General features: G+C 23.8%; 6 protein-coding genes across 6 annotated transcripts; 3 read left to right on the top strand and 3 right to left on the bottom strand.

Annotated features, from left to right (window-relative positions):
• Positions 1 to 57: 57 nt before the first annotated feature.
• Positions 58 to 1,049, bottom strand: Phum_PHUM247960 (NudC domain-containing protein, putative; the record flags this gene model as incomplete). Its single annotated transcript, XM_002426266.1, has 4 exons — positions 58 to 68; positions 205 to 313; positions 417 to 620; positions 849 to 1,049. 4 exons carry the CDS (start codon positions 1,047 to 1,049, stop codon positions 58 to 60), a joined length of 525 nt encoding a protein of 174 aa, XP_002426311.1.
• A 544-nt stretch (positions 1,050 to 1,593) lies between these two features.
• On the top strand, positions 1,594 to 2,202 carry Phum_PHUM247950 (uncharacterized protein; the record flags this gene model as incomplete). The annotated part of the gene is made up of 3 exons (XM_002426265.1): positions 1,594 to 1,665; positions 1,827 to 1,895; positions 2,104 to 2,202. The coding sequence occupies 3 exons, from the start codon at positions 1,594 to 1,596 to the stop codon at positions 2,200 to 2,202; spliced, it is 240 nt and encodes a 79-aa protein (XP_002426310.1).
• A 575-nt stretch (positions 2,203 to 2,777) lies between these two features.
• On the top strand, positions 2,778 to 5,342 carry Phum_PHUM247940 (uncharacterized protein; the record flags this gene model as incomplete). The annotated part of the gene is made up of 6 exons (XM_002426264.1): positions 2,778 to 3,029; positions 3,178 to 3,388; positions 3,484 to 3,713; positions 4,153 to 4,587; positions 4,848 to 4,959; positions 5,017 to 5,342. 6 exons carry the CDS (start codon positions 2,778 to 2,780, stop codon positions 5,340 to 5,342), a joined length of 1,566 nt encoding a protein of 521 aa, XP_002426309.1.
• Positions 5,343 to 5,887: 545 nt separating this feature from the next.
• Positions 5,888 to 6,341, bottom strand: Phum_PHUM247930 (uncharacterized protein; the record flags this gene model as incomplete). Its single annotated transcript, XM_002426263.1, has 2 exons — positions 5,888 to 6,094; positions 6,168 to 6,341. 2 exons carry the CDS (start codon positions 6,339 to 6,341, stop codon positions 5,888 to 5,890), a joined length of 381 nt encoding a protein of 126 aa, XP_002426308.1.
• Positions 6,342 to 6,775: 434 nt separating this feature from the next.
• On the top strand, positions 6,776 to 10,207 carry Phum_PHUM247920 (uncharacterized protein; the record flags this gene model as incomplete). Its single annotated transcript, XM_002426262.1, has 10 exons — positions 6,776 to 6,871; positions 6,945 to 7,190; positions 7,282 to 7,580; positions 7,660 to 7,849; positions 7,939 to 8,273; positions 8,356 to 8,512; positions 8,608 to 8,756; positions 8,855 to 9,171; positions 9,251 to 9,492; positions 10,025 to 10,207. 10 exons carry the CDS (start codon positions 6,776 to 6,778, stop codon positions 10,205 to 10,207), a joined length of 2,214 nt encoding a protein of 737 aa, XP_002426307.1.
• Positions 10,208 to 14,100: 3,893 nt separating this feature from the next.
• Positions 14,101 to 15,746, bottom strand: Phum_PHUM247910 (zinc finger protein, putative; the record flags this gene model as incomplete). Its single annotated transcript, XM_002426261.1, has 3 exons — positions 14,101 to 15,189; positions 15,545 to 15,626; positions 15,733 to 15,746. The coding sequence occupies 3 exons, from the start codon at positions 15,744 to 15,746 to the stop codon at positions 14,101 to 14,103; spliced, it is 1,185 nt and encodes a 394-aa protein (XP_002426306.1).
• Positions 15,747 to 16,214: the final 468 nt, after the last annotated feature.

The raw sequence follows: 16,214 nt of genomic DNA, 5'->3' as shown, positions 1-16,214 counted from the left end.
AATTCATAAATGGGGCTATGAAAAATTTCAAATGTATTAATAATTTGCAATTCCAATTTAAAATGATGCTTGCGATTTTAATTTTAATGATTAATTAAGTTGTTTTTAAATTTTTATGGGTATGAAAATTATTTTTCTTATTAAATTTGTTAAAATTTTAAATTTTTGGACATAAAACATAAAAAATAAATTATATTCACTTACCTTGATTTTGACTTTGGGCTTGTAATTCCATTAATCTATCATTTGACCAACCAGGTAGTTTATCGTAGTTTTTCGATAATTTAGCTCCGCTAAAATCTAATCCAGGATTCTGTGAATAAAAAAAAAAAACAAAGGCAGGTTAATACATGTTTAACTAAAAATTCAAGTTTTAATTAATAAATATTTAAAACATTGAAAAATTATCAACTTACCTCAATTTGAAATCTTTCCAGATCTAAATTTTTTCTGGTTTCGTGAAGAGTTAAGGGATCCGGTTTATATTGTCCATTAGCTAATAAAGATTCCCACATATCATCTTTGACACAATGATCTGCTTTAGCTAGCAAAATACACAAATTTCCTTCTTCTATGGTCCAAATTAGTTCATCAGCATATACAGGTCTGGGTAGTTCTCCCTAAAAAGACAATAATTAAAAGTTATTTCAATAAATATATAATTGTTTGAACAATTATGATGTTGTTATTCAAAAATGAGTAAATTATTAAAATTTAGTAAAGTAAAATAAAATGAAAATATTTACATAGGAATACATTTGAATATTTAATTTGGAAGTAATATTTGAATAAAAGTTTAAATTCATTACATAAATTATAATTATTTTAAACAAATTCTTAAAAATTACCTCAAAAATTACATTTCCTTTAACAGTACAACTTATAAATTTTGGATTCACTTTGACTTTTATATCTTTGGCTGAAGTATTGGAGGGAATATTAACTTCTATATGAACTTCTGACACTGTTTGCCACCAAAATCCCCAATCAGTTTTAAATTTGCTAACACGTCGTTTTTCGTCAAAAAAACTCAAATTCGATTTTGACATTTTGTATAACAAAATTTATTAACAATTTTTTACGTTCATCTTATTAAATACTCCCGATGATAAAAAACCGATTTACATTCTACCAAATATTTAAAGTCACAAAAATTAATATTAAATATAAATAATTAGATTTTAATAGAAATAAATAAATGATTCAAAAATTTTATATTTAAATTTATCGTTTATTTTGAATTTGAATAAGTTGTAAGTTACTTAAAATAGCCATAGACATAAAAATAAAAAATCAAAATTTTTTTTACTGGAATAAATTGTTTCTTTTTAAATTATTATAATTTAAATAAATAAAAATACTAAAATACTTTTTAAAATCGCTAAAAATTAATAGAATTGATTAACCTTAAAATTTTTTATAAGACCTTAAATTAATATCAATAATTAAGTTTTAGTCTGTGGTACGTTAAATTGTGTGTCCAATTTTGGGTGAACCATACATGAAAACACCTTTATCAATATACCTTTTTTTTTTTTCTTGAACATTTTAAATTTTCTTTATATTAAAGATTTTTAATGAATCGTATTTAATATGACTTACATAAAATCTTGGGAAGAATTTGAAAAAAAAGGAGAACGACTTTATCTACAAAACCCTATTAAGGTAAAAAAAAACTTCAACTTGTCACACAATGCTCCTCGCACATTTTAATTATCACTCTTTAAAATAAATAAGAATTTTTTAAATTAGTTTTTCAAAAAAGATTCGGATTAATTTTAATTTCTTAAATAATTTTCATAATTATATTAAATTTTAATTTACAGGCCAGATACAGAATGAAATACGTCCATAAAGATGGTTTACTATATTTAAAACTTACAGATGATATTCAGGTAATATTTTAATTAAATGTTTGCTATAAAAAAAAAAAAACTTACTTGTGATTATAAATATTTATAGTTATTTTAATAAAGTAAAAATTCTATATTAATTATAGTTTTAATTAAGTTATAATTTTTAAAATTGAAGTTATATGTTGAAATATGTTATTGTATTTTTATTTATTATGTTTAACGTTTTTTTTATTTTTATTTCTTATAGTGTTTGCAATACAAAACTGAGATAGTTCAAGACTTAAAAAAAATTGAAAGATTCATTACTAATTTAATGAAACATATGGCATCGAAAGAAGCGAGTTAACTAAAATTTGTTATTAATTTGCTTATATTAATTTTTAATTTGTTTTTTTTCATTTAAATAAAAATTGTTACTATATTTTATGGTATTTATTTGTTTTTTTTTTTGTCATCTTTTATTTTATATCGATTTTGGTGTTTTCATACTGAGGTATAATCTTATTTCATAAAAAGTTTCATTAATTATTTTTTTTTTTTTTACTGGTGTTAACATTGAAATCAAAAATTAATTGCTCACTTTATTAAATATTGTATTCTGTAATATAATTTGTAATAATATATTTATTTTTTAATAAGACACATATTATTAGCATATTTAACGAACATTTCATCAAATTATAATTATTTTAAAAGCCCTCAAGAATACTAATTGCAACTGTAAAGCTTTACTCATTTTTATGTAGCACAATCATTGTGAAAATAACGAATTGCTAATGTAGTTTGTTTATTCTATGTACTGGAATTTGTTTTCATACTCTATTTGTTTTAAACATAATGAACCCGGTACAAGTAATGGCTAGTAGTAAACTTATTTTGAAAATTTATTTAAAACGATTTAGTTATTGATAAAATGAAAAAATGGGAAAAGTAAAAAAAGAAAAACCATCAAAAAATTTATTGGATAAAAAAAGTAAGATTGATGTTTCCAAAAAGAAAAAAAATGGAGAAAAAAGGAAAAACTCATTGAGTGAAGGTACCAGAAAATATGGGTATATTTCAACAAAATCAGTACTAACCATGGCAGAAGCTGCGGGTTTTTCTGGTTTACAAGAAGATGTTGCAAAAAATTTGGCGGAAGATGTAACCTACAGACTTCGCTACATTATACAAGTTTGTGTATTTTAAAATTTTTTTTCCATTAAAATTCTTACAATAATTTAAATTCAAGTAGGACGTTATTTATTTTTATTTTTCAACATTTTACTAATTGTAATATTTTTTTTTACAGCAATGTAAAAAATATATGATTCATTGTAAGCACAATAAATTAAATAGTGCTGATTTAAATGAAGTTTTAAAAATGTGTGATGTGCCATCAATATATGGTTACACTGTAAATGATCCACTTCAAAATTTTATTTATATAAAAGAAGCTGATGTTTATGTTTTAGAAGATAATCTTGTTGACTTACCAGAAATTGCACTATCTGAAATTAGGGTTCCAAAAAGTAATTCATACATTGCCACAGGTTAATTTCTTAAATCACATTATAAACTATTAATTTTCTCGTTTTAATGACATGAAATTATAATAATAATAATGGTTATTTAATAATTGAATCAGGATCATGGATGAAGTCTGGAGAAGTTAAAACATCTAATGAAGAAGTGAAAACAACAACATCAGTGGATCAAAGTAACAATGAAAATTCTAAACTGAGTGGCAAAAGTTCAACACTTGAAAGACAAAGGTCAGGAAATGAAATTGTTGGAAATGAAACTAAAATTCCTACAAACTTAATTAAGTATTATGGTATTACATGCAATACTATTTTAGGACATTCAGATTTAAAGGTATGACAGATAAAACTTGCATGGCATGGCATGATATCTACTACTGACATTCCATAAAATTTTTCGGGTCACCCTACATGATTGAAATTAATTATTTTTCACATTTAATTTAATTTTTAATGATTTCATAATAACTAACAAAAAAAGGTACAATTTGGTTTGTTGTTGATTTGAAAACTTCATAGTCATGATATAAAAATATTTTTTTCTTTAAATTACAAATTAATGCCACCCAATTTCATCTCAAATTATTTCCCCAGTCAATGTTTTTTTTTACTTTAATATTTAAATAACACTTTAATTTTGTACTTTTTTTTTTTTTACAGATAGTTTTTCAAGATCTCTCTTCAAGTTCTAGGATACTCCCAATAGTACCTTATATATTAAATTTTATAACAATTACTTTAAACAAATTAGGTAGCGAAAGGCAAATTAAAAGACTTTACAAACTGTAGAAGCATTATCTAAAAATAATTCAATTGATTTTGGTCCATATTCTGCGACGACAAGAGTTGTCAATGCAATACTTTTAATTGTGGCTTTGGATAAAAAATCATCTAAAATAAGTTATGACTTTAGTCTGAGATCATATGCTGCTAGAGTTTTAGCACTTATTTTGTGTCAGTGGTGCATAAGGGATGAACAAAAATTTTCAGTCGTTAGAAAAATGGGTAAACTATTAATCGATTTCAATGCCACTCTTAAAGTTCATTATGGTGCGTTAACTTTATTGGTGGCAATGGGACCTGAAACATTATTCGAAACTTTACACGGAATTATTAGACAATATTTAAATTATTTAGAAAGGCTGAAACTTAATTCAATTTCTAAAAACGTAATCAACGATATAAATATGTTAGATGATATTTTATTGGTAAGAATAATCAAATAAAATTTTTTTTTTTTTCTTTTTAAAAAAAAACATTTACACGATTAGTTTTTTTCCGATTCCAGAAATTTTCCCGATTCATTCCTTGTAATTTTACTTCTAGTACCCAGTCAAAAATTATAATACCTTTCGTGAGTACCCGAATCCTAATTTTTTCTTTTTAGTCTCGTCTGTTTCTTTAATTTAAATGTTGTTTTAAAAGTTTACAATATTTACATTTTAAATTTTTTTCTTTTCATTTTTAGGTTGCCGTTGCCTTAATTTATAGGAATCCAATATACAACAGTAGGAATTTACTAGATTTTAATTTTAATTTATGCGAATATTTCGGAGACACTTTATGTTGCGTATGGCCTAGTCTTTTATATAATCCTATATTATATCGGGAAAAATTATAACGATTATCGGGACCAGGGTCGATTCAAGTATCCGAAAATATGAAATACATGAATTCCAGGTATAAACCGCAAACGAAAAAATTAACCGTAGACAATGTTTTTACCATAACTAAGTTTCGAAAGAAGAAAAACACGAGAATAATTTTCAAATTTGCCGGTTCAAAACCTGTGCCTGAAGTCAATTTAAGAAGAAAAAGATTGGATAGTAGGTACTCTCAATTCATAGCAGGAAAAGAATCAGAGGGACATGTTGTTGTTGCTGGAAAAAGACCTCGATTTACTCGTACACAACCAGCCATTAACGCCATGTTACCAGTAGGTTATATTTTTTCAATTTTGTAATAAAATGAAATTATCGATTCGGTTAATTATTTACTAAATACTGTAAAATGAATTTCAAATTTAAAAAAAAAAAAAAAAGAAATTTTACATATATTTTAAAAGCTTATTAAATGTTAAATAATAATTAAATTAAACTTAATAAACGTTTTCAAAAGCTTTTATTGGTTTTTTTTTTTTTAAATGAACTATAAACACATCTAAAGTAAATAGTTTTTTACTTAACTTATGTACTTTCATTAAGTTCATTATTTAAAATTAGTTTTTTAAAAACTTCCTCAGAATAAAATTTATTATTATAAAAAACACAAAAAGGAAGCATTTTAATTATTGATGTGATATTATTTATCTTTAATGATTCATTCCAATCTTCCAGCTGTGGAATGTATTTTTTAATGTCATTAAAATGAGCTCCATCGATACAATTATTTAAATAATCTAACAAATTTTTTTTATAATCTTTTGATGAAATATTTAAAAAAGAATTATTTTGCTGAAAGCTAATTAAATTATAATAAATTTGTATTTTTTTAAATTAATAGTAGCATTTACCGAATAAATTTTGTTATTACAATAATACCTACATACCTATTTTCAAATTTCCTTGAGGTTAAAGAACAAGGTTTAACATACTTAAAAGAATCAAATTTGGTTGTTTTCCTATTTTTTTTCTGCTTTTCGACAAGTGAAACAATATGAGCTGATTTTTTGCTAATTACGAGTCCAACGTAATAATCGGTAGGATTCCCTGTCAACTAAATTACCATAAAATTTATTTATATTTTACTTATTAAAATTTTAAATACCTTTAATAGGATATAAGTTTACCTTTACAGTTTCTGGTATAGATTGAAAAAATTCAACTAAGTTTTTAAACTCAAAAAAAGGTATGCTAATTCCCGTATGTTTCTTAAAATCATTATTAATTTGTGAAATTTTTAAAGGAGCTTGACTTGAACTTATTATTGATCGAATTATTGTTACTACCTCTTCTTTATCCATTTATTTAAACAATACCTAAATACATAAAAAGTCATAGAGTATTTTTAACCGCCATAAAAGTAGCCTTCTTGAAAAGAGGATATTTTATGATAAAGTGATCTTTAATAAATATTGAATGCCTTATTTCAGGTTTGGAATAACGTCTGTTTAACATTATTTAATAATTAAAACCTGATTATTTTGCTATGGAACTATATTAACTTATTACTGCAGTAATAAAAAGAATATATTCATTTTGTTCTAATGCATAAAAAGTCTGGAATTTTACTTAATTTACTTAACGAAAACAACTCGTGTGTCGTTTAATTCACAGAATTTATTATTATTTAACTTTACTGTTATAAAATGGTAATAAAGTCAGTTTAAAAAAAAAAAAATTTTTATTAAATGTGTTTTATTGAGTATTTATGTTTTGATTTGGAAACCATTCCAACATGGACGATTCTGAAATCACGATATCTTCTGTTGCCTCACAACTGAAAGAGAAAAAAATACTTGCAGAGAATGGAAATCTAGAACAGTTTACCATGGTATATATTCAAATTACTTTTAAAATCTTGTTTGCTATTATAAATATGATATTAATATTTTTGTAAATTACAGAAAGCTTTAAAAATTTTGGCGGAAGCCACAAAAAGTTCAAATAAATTACCTTCAGGCAAGAGCAGAGACCTATATGAAAGTTGCCCAGCTTTTCATAGTATTATTAAAAATCAAAGTAATAAAGTTTTGTCAAAAATATCAGACTTTTTAAAGTACACTAACACAAAGGGAAACATTTTAAAACGAGATGAAGATGATAAATTTGAACTCCTTGTTGATGTCAATGATTCCTTACTAGAAAAAGTAGTAAGTACTCACTTAAATGAAAATATAAAATTTACTAATGTATTAATAGACTAGAATTTATTAAATTTTTTTTTTTTTCACATTTAAACAGGGAACAAATTTAGATAGAATAACTGGAACTTTAAAAAATGATGATTCAACCTTTCTTGTAAAAAAATCTAGTTCTGTAAATGGTTCATGGAACAAATACAAGGGTCATATTACTTCAGCTTCGACTCAATTATTAAACGATATTTTTAGTAAAACAAAGACTATGGAAAAACCTCAAATACATTTTGAAGATAAAGTGAATAATGATTTCAAAGAACCTTTTCAACCTAGAATAAAATACAAACATAATTTACTTAAACCATTAGCTGTAATTCCTCAAGAGACAGAAAATGGAGACATGTAACTAAAATACTTTTTATATTTCTATTCATATTATTATTAATGGTTTCAATGGATTTTAATAGTTGCTGATTTTTAGAGAATATTTGCATCCATATGAATTTGAATTAAACAAGTTTCAGCCATTGGAGTCTCAATTATTATCTCAACCACCGATTTCATACAAAACGTTAGAGGAAACACCTTTTCACTTAATTACAAAACCGGAAGAAATAGATCCTATGATAGAAAATTTAGAAAAATGTAAAGAAATTGCTATTGATTTAGAGGTAAATTTTATTTTAGGAAAATAATTTGTGAAAATAATAAAAAATTTATTCCTTTTCTTATTTTAATATTTTTAATTTACCATTTTTAGCATCATTCTTATAGATCGTTTCAAGGTTTCACTTGTCTTTTACAAATAAGTACAAGGGATACAGATTATGTGATTGACACTATAGCATTAAGATCCAAACTAGAAGGACTTAACAAAATTTTTACAAATCCCAACATAGTAAAGGTTTTTCACGGTGCTGATTTGGACATATTGTGGCTTCAAAGAGATTTGTCTCTTTATGTGGTTAATATGTTTGACACTCATCAAGCTGGAAAATTATTAAATTATTCAAGTTTGTCATTAGCATACCTCATGTTTCATTTTTGTAAGATAGTTGCTCAAAAGCATTTTCAAATGGCCGATTGGAGAATTAGGTGAAAAATTTACTTAATATTAATTATTTTTTGAATTTTTTTTTTAAATAAAATATAATTTGACGATTTTATGTGTTTGCAGGCCACTTCCTGACGAACTTCTTGCTTACGCTAGAGAAGATACACATTATTTACTTTATATTTATGATAATTTAAGAAATATATTAATTGAAAAAAGTAACGAACAAAAAAATTTATTACGAACCGTTATAAATGAAAGCACTAGGATTTGTTTAAAAGTAATAAAAAAAAAAAAATTATTTATTTCAACTATTTAAAAAAAAAAAAAAATTTCATAACTAAAATGAATTTATGAATTCTTGTTTTATTTTAGACTTATAAAAAACCAAATTTTGACGAAAGTGGATACATGAGTATTTACACTAGAAGCAAAAAAATATTTGACAATCGTCAAAAATATGCCTTACAACGTTTGTACGCTTGGAGGGATTCAACTGCACGAGAATTGGATGAAAGTCTAGCGTAAGTTTTGTCAAAACATTTCAAAAGTACACTTTTAAATATTCGTGGGAGAGAGAGAGAGATAGAATAGTTGATAATTTTTTTTTTTTTTTTTTCAGGTACGTTTTGCCTAATCATATGATGTTAAACATAAGTGAAGTTTTACCTAGGGAAGCACAAGGGATATTAGCATGTTGCAATCCGATTCCTTTGCCGGTCCGACAAAATTTATTAAAATTGCATCTCATAATTTTAAAAGCTCGGGAACAACCTCTCGTTAAACCCATACACGAAGAGGAAACTTTACACAGGAACACGGCCGTTGTAAACGTTTTCGACAATCCCATATACTGTCCTCACGATTTAAATCACGAAAGCGAATTTAGAGACGATTCTACCGTTCTTATAAAAAATAGTAACGATTCCGAAAAGGAAAGTTCAGGTAAATTTATTATAATTTTGATAAATTCATTAATTATATTTTACTAATCCATACATTAATTTTTTTTTTCTAGAATCTTCGTCGCAGGAAACCTTTAAGAATAAACTCACACAAAAGGCAAACATATGTTTAAAACCTATAATAAACGTTTTTGAAAAATTGATTGATCCAACGCCGAAAAAACAATTGTTGTCATTAATTGAAAAAACGGTTCATTTGAATCCGTACCTAAGGTACAAAGCAGCAAAAAAATATTCGGAATCCGAAGAAGCGAAAAATTTAAAGTTAAATATTACAAAACAGCAGGAACTGCAGGTAAATTTTAACTTTTATTTTTTGTGCAAACACAAAAACAAATATAATTGTAATTTTTCTTATTTTAAAAAAAAAGGAAATGACCGATAATAAGGAACAATTGGAAAAAAGAACTCAAGAAGATGTGATAAGCATACAAAATCCTGTTGAAAATTCAAATCAATCGACCGGTAAAAATGAAAACAATAATAAAATTCAAAAGGTAAAAAAAAAAATAAATTTGACTCCGTATTGATTCGAAATTATTTTGTTTATATAAAATTTAAATTTTTTAGGAAAGTAATAAAAAAAGATCTTCGGATGAATTTGCAAATTTGCAACCGAAAAAGAAAATTAAAAAAGAAATTGATAATGATAAAACGATGGAAAATTTATCGCAAGATGATGATGATGTTATTTTCAATAAGGAAAAAATTAGTAAATTTTTTAAAAATAAAGTGAGTTGAAAAAAAATTTTAAATTTATTTACTTATTTATTGATGATATGACGTCATTAAAATTTATGTTTTTTTTTTTTTTGTGTCCAAAATAGATGAGAAAAAAATTTAAAGGAGAAAAAGAATTCACTCCATTCAAATACGATTCAGTTGATTTTGCTAAATACAAAAGCTCAGGAGAAGGTACCGTTACAAAAAATAAAAAAGAAATTAAAAAGAAAACAATGCGAAATAAAAATAATAAACGTTTTAAAAAAAATTCTAAAATATCAGTTTGATAAAACTACACGTAATTAGTTTAATGTTTAATTCCCTGGGAAGGGGTGGGGGGGGTGGGGTGAAGAAAGAAAAAAAAATTTTTTTTTTTCAAAAATTTTAAACAGTGAATGAAGAATTTATACAAAATTGACTTTTTTTTTTGTATTCCTTGTTTTTATTTTTATTTTAGTCTATATATATATATATAAAAATAAAAAAAAAATTTGTAATAAAAATAATAAAAATGAGTAAAATTTATTTTATACCTGAATGAATAAGTTTAAATTTTAATTATTCCTTACCGTTTGATTTTTGATGAAAGAAAAAAATTAAATTTATTTATTTAAATAATTTCATTTAAATGTATTTAAAATGAATTATTTAAAAAAAAAAAATAGAAAAACACAGCAAAACACCCGACTGCACTGTATAAGTAACGGAAAATAAATGAGATCGTCTCACAAGTGGCTTCTCTTTTATAGGTGCGAATTCGTGACGTAGCGCGTAAGACACGCCCACATAATAAAAATTGTTATCGCCTAAAATTACGTGATTATGCAATTGCACATACATTTACGTTGAACAAAAATTATAGTTTTTAAACATTAGGAATTTTTTTTCCAAATATTAGCGAAAAAAACGTCATGCAATGCTAAAGTAAAAAGGTAAAGAAATAGGTACACAAACTGAACACGTGGTTAAATATTATTATTATTATTATTATTATTATTATTATTTTATTATTATTTTAATATCATTAAAAAATTAATTTTTTTATCTTTAAATAAATAAACGAAATCGAAATTATTATTATTAAAAAAAAAAAAAAAAAATAGAAAATAAAACTAAAACGACACAAAAAAGAAATTTTTAATAATTTTTATATATATATTATATACTAGGTTTATTTTTTTTTTATTAAAAAAAAAAAGTATTTAATTTTAAACAAACTTAAAACATTTAAAAATACTGACAAAAAAAATTATATTATATATATATATATATATTGAAATTTATTTAAATTTTGTTGTAAAATTTTTTATATTAGTTATTGCATAAAAATTTTTTTTTTGTAACCACAAAAGATATTTTAAAAAAAAAAAAAATTCTTTTGTAAAAATTATATTTATATATATATATAAACCAAATTTAAAAAAAAAAAAAAAAAAAATTAAAAATAAAAATACAAAAAAAAAATAATAATAATAATAATGGATTCCATATCCATTAACTAAATTATTAACTAATAATTTTTAAATTTTTTTTATACAAATGAGAATAACCCGATAAATAATATTCGGGTAATTTATTTTCTCTCTCTCTTTTATAAACAATTGTTATTGATTATTATTAATACATAATTTCAAATAAAGAAAATAATATTTTCCAGTTAAAAGTTATTGTTGTCCATTTTCCTCATTATAATTATATTAAGAGTCCATAACTCAACAATAACTTTATTTATTTATTTATTTTAATAAAAAAACAAATTTTTACATAATTTATTGAAATAATGACGAAGGGAAAAAATTTTCCAACTTAATTTTCCTCCATTAAAATATTATTTTCCAATATTTGAGACGATGATATTTGTAAAAATTTTTTTTTGTACTACAAATTAATTACAATTTTATTGTTATTATTATAATTATTATATTAATATTAATTATTATTATTATTATTATTTTCAATTAATTTACATTTAAAACCTAATTATATAATTAAATTATTTTTATATCAAATTTTTTTTTTTTTAATTACAACTTTTTTTTTTTTTTTTCTTTTTGTTTCATTCAATAATACATATACAAAATTTTTTTTTTCAACTCAATTATTATTATTATTATATTTTAAATAATAATAATAATACAAAAAAAGCACAATATATTAAAATAATGATAATAAAAATAATAATAATAATAATATTTATTATTACAATTTTACATCAAATTTTTTTTCTTTTTTTTTTTTTTCACTTTTCGTAAAATCGTGCTTTTATTATTAATAATAACACTTTAGTATAAATATATATTTATATTTATATATATATATATATAAAAAAAAGGAAATCGTGTAAAGCATACAAAATAAAATAAAATGCTTAATAATAATAATAATAATAAAACACCGGTAAAAAAATTTTTCTTTGTTTTTTGTTTTCCAAAATAAAATAAAGCCTAATAAATATTTTTTATTTTTTTTTTTTTTAATTCCTGTCAATTTTTTTCTCACGGGGAGGGAGGGAAAGGAGGGGAGGGGATGTGAAAGGGGGAGGGGAAAAAACCGGGGATCTTGAAAAATAAGAAGAAAATTTTTTAAATGAGCACCAGACGAACCGGGAAATTTATTACTCTCATTTAACTAAAAAAAAAAAAATTTTTAAATAAAAATAAAAAATAATAATAATAAAAAAAAAGAAAATTAAATAAAACAAACAATATAATAATAATAATAATGATGATAATAATAATAATAAACAAACGAATCCAATTAAATTAATTGATAATGTACCGTGATAATAATAATAATAATAATGATACAAAACATTATTTGAAAAAAATTTTTTTTTTTTTTTTTATGGCACTTTTTGACGCACCACCACCACCATGTGCGCGTGTCTGTGTCTGTCTCTTTGTGTGTTTTTACATTGAAAAATGAAAATAATAATAATAATAATAATAAATACCCGTATAAAAAAATATTATGTGTTAAATATAATAAGTACTTTCAAAATATTTTTTTTTAAATTTTAACTTTAACGGTTTGAAAATTTTATTCATGTAAATAAAAAAAAATAAAAAAAATTAACCGAAACAAGAATTTTACTTTAAAAAAGAAAAGAGAGAAAGAGAGAGAGAGAGAGATCAGAAAACGTTCGATACCTAGAAAAAGAGAAAAAAAGTAGAGAAGAAAAACTGGTGGGGCTGGACCTTAAAAAAAAAATTTTTAAGTACTCCAAGTAATAAATTTTTTTTCTTTGTCAAATGTGTGCCGGAAAATTTACATTAACCATAATTATGATAATGATGATTATGATAAGAAAAAGAAAATCTGTCATGAAATTTTTAAAACGTTTAATTCGAACAAAAAGTGGATAAAATAAAATAAAATAAAAACAAATCAGGTGTTTCTATTTTTTTTTTTTTTTTTAAATGGCACTGGGGACGCACCCCAAAATTTAAAAAAATCCTTTTTTATTGTTCCTATTGAAATAATTGATTTTATGGATAAAATTATTCAGTCTTATTTGTATGAAGATAAAAAAAAAAAAAAGTGCGAAAAAAAATTCATGTTTTCGGTCAAATGTCAACAAACAAACAAACAAACAAACGAAAAAAAAAAAAAACACCCAAAGAGAAAAACAAAAAAAAAAAAAAAAAAACAAGAAAAAGTTTGTTTTCTTCTGAAATTTTCAATTTTCAATTCACACATTTTTATCAAATTATACATATACTACATATAAATAACAGTAATAATTTCGTGATAATAATAATAATAATAATAATAATAATAATAATAATTTATAAATATAAAAAAAATAAAAATAAATTTGCCATAATTGAAAATTTTTGTACAAAATATTGTAATCGGATTCGTTTGTTTTTTTTTTTTTTAAATAAAAATAATAACATGAATAATAATAATAATGTTGATGATGACGATATTAAAACATCAATTTATATAAAACGTAACGGAATTGATGGAAAAAAAAAAAAAAGGATGAATGAATGAATCATATACATGTCACTTTTACAAGAGGAGGAAAGTGAAAAAATAAAATAAAGAAAAAAAAAAAAAAATAATAATAATAATAGTAATAAAAATAATTAAAAAAAAAAAAGAGAAAAATTAAAATAAAATAAAATAAAATTGAAAAAAAAAAATGAAAAAAAAAAAAATGAAAAACCTAATATTATTTATCTTTGAGACCTGGAACTCCGCCGTGGTCGTTAATGACGGAACTCGTCGGTTGATGAGCGTAATTTCGAATCTGATGCAACGAAATAAGATTATTTGGAAAACTCACACAATTGTTACCATTAGTCTTATTTATATCCAGGTGCAAACCTTTGTTTTGAAAACTAATCGTGTCGTATGGGAGGTACGGTCTAGCGTTGTAATTTATTTGATTTATCGGCGTAAAAGCACTATTACTTAAATTATTTTTAACGTCGTAGTTGGCTATGTCGTTGGGTATGTTCGATCTCAACAATTCCTCTTCGTAATTCTTATTTATGTCGTTGGGTTTGATCGTCGGAGAACGTTGTATCGTGTCCGCGAGAGGAGTTCTCAAATCCGGGGAATCCCTCAATTCGTTTTGCTTGTTCAAACCCGCCAAATGATGCTCTCCGAGAGCGGAGAAATGTTGTAGGTTTTGCAAATTTTCTTGCGAGATCGCCAAACGGTCGTGATTAGCAATGGCTTCGACCAATGATTCGGAATTTTTCCAATATTCCGGTTGATTTAATCTATTCAATCCGAGTCCGAGTATGGGGGAACGTTTGTCCGAACGTTCCGAATGTTTCGACATGTGTTTCGTTAAATACGTTTCTTGAGTATAACTTTTTCCGCAATAGGGACATATATGCGTCTTTAAATGTTTTGATTCCTTATGTTTTGGTATGTGGTCTAGGAGTGAACTTTCGTCAACGAAACATTTATAACATGAATTACACTTAAACGGTTTGTCCTGTTGGTGACATCTCGAATGGGATTGTAAATTACTGAGCTGACTGAACGCTTTCGAACAAGTGCTGAATTTACATCTGTAGGGTTTATCCCCCGTGTGAGTTCGAATATGCTGTTGAAGGTGAGATAATTGTGTAAATTTTCTTTGGCAGATTTCACAGCGGTATGGTTTTATTCCTAAATGTATTCGAGTATGTTGCGACAAATAACTACTGTTGGCAAAAGCTTTCGAACATTGAGTACATTTATACGGTTTTGCTTCTCGCATGTGTATTTGAGTGTGGAGTTGTAAATCCGCTTTGGATCCGAAAACCTGAAAAATAATCAATAAAAACCAATTTTATTGATGAATATTATTTTTTTTTAATAGAAAGTTTTTTTTTTTTTTTTAAAATAAACTACTGGATATCTTCGTGTGTGTGTGTGTGTGTGTGTGTGTTAGAAAGCGTAGTAAATTTTAAAAAAAGAAAAAAATATTTATTTCAACTTGGTTGAAACTTATTTCCTATTCCATTAAGCTATTTTTAGATCAAATAAAAAAAAAAATTCTTAATTTTAAAAAAAAAATCCCAAACTCAGAATTAATTATTTTTCTTTTTCTTATTTTTTATACTTAAACGATTATTGTATTTAATATTTGTAATAAAAAAAAATCCACCTGGTTTTACATTAATCGACATCCATATTGTTTTTTTTTTTGCCACATAATTACAATGATTTTTTAATGTCTCATGTTTAAATGTGATGTCTCTTAATTTAATAATTATAATTTATAATAAGTTTTTACTGGCCAGAAAAAAAAAAAAAAAAAAAAAGAAAAATTCGTTTGGGGTAATGATCTTGGAGTGGAAATTACAAAAACCAAGACATTTTTTTTTTGTGTGCCTTTTAAATTAATGAATCATTTTGTATATGTTATATAATTAATTTAAATTACTCAGATACGACTAGAAAAATAATAATAATAGTAATAATAATAATAATAAAGAATTTTTTTCCTTTTTTTTTTTTTTGCTGGTATAAATTTAAGTCAATTTTTTAATTCATCTTTTTTTTTTTTTACCCCTAATTACAAATATATTTTTGTATTAAGTTCAGGTAGTCACGCAAATATTAAATAATGTACATATGTGTGTATGTTTATAAAACGTGTAAGTTTCATTTAAATGAAATTAAACGTGATGAGATGATGTCAGGTTTCTTTTAATTTTGTACCTTTAGAGTTTTTAAATATGAAACGAGAATCTCATAGAGAAAAATTTTTCACAATTTCGATAAGTAAATAAGAACGCCCTAAAAACATGTCGGATTCATGTGTTGTTCAAAAATTCATTTTAG

The sequence above is a fragment of the Pediculus humanus genome, genomic scaffold (assembly GCF_000006295.1).
Source record: "Pediculus humanus corporis 1103172107617 genomic scaffold, whole genome shotgun sequence".
Lineage (NCBI taxonomy): Eukaryota > Metazoa > Arthropoda > Insecta > Psocodea > Pediculidae > Pediculus > Pediculus humanus.
This window is presented reverse-complemented; position numbering and strand designations above follow the sequence as displayed.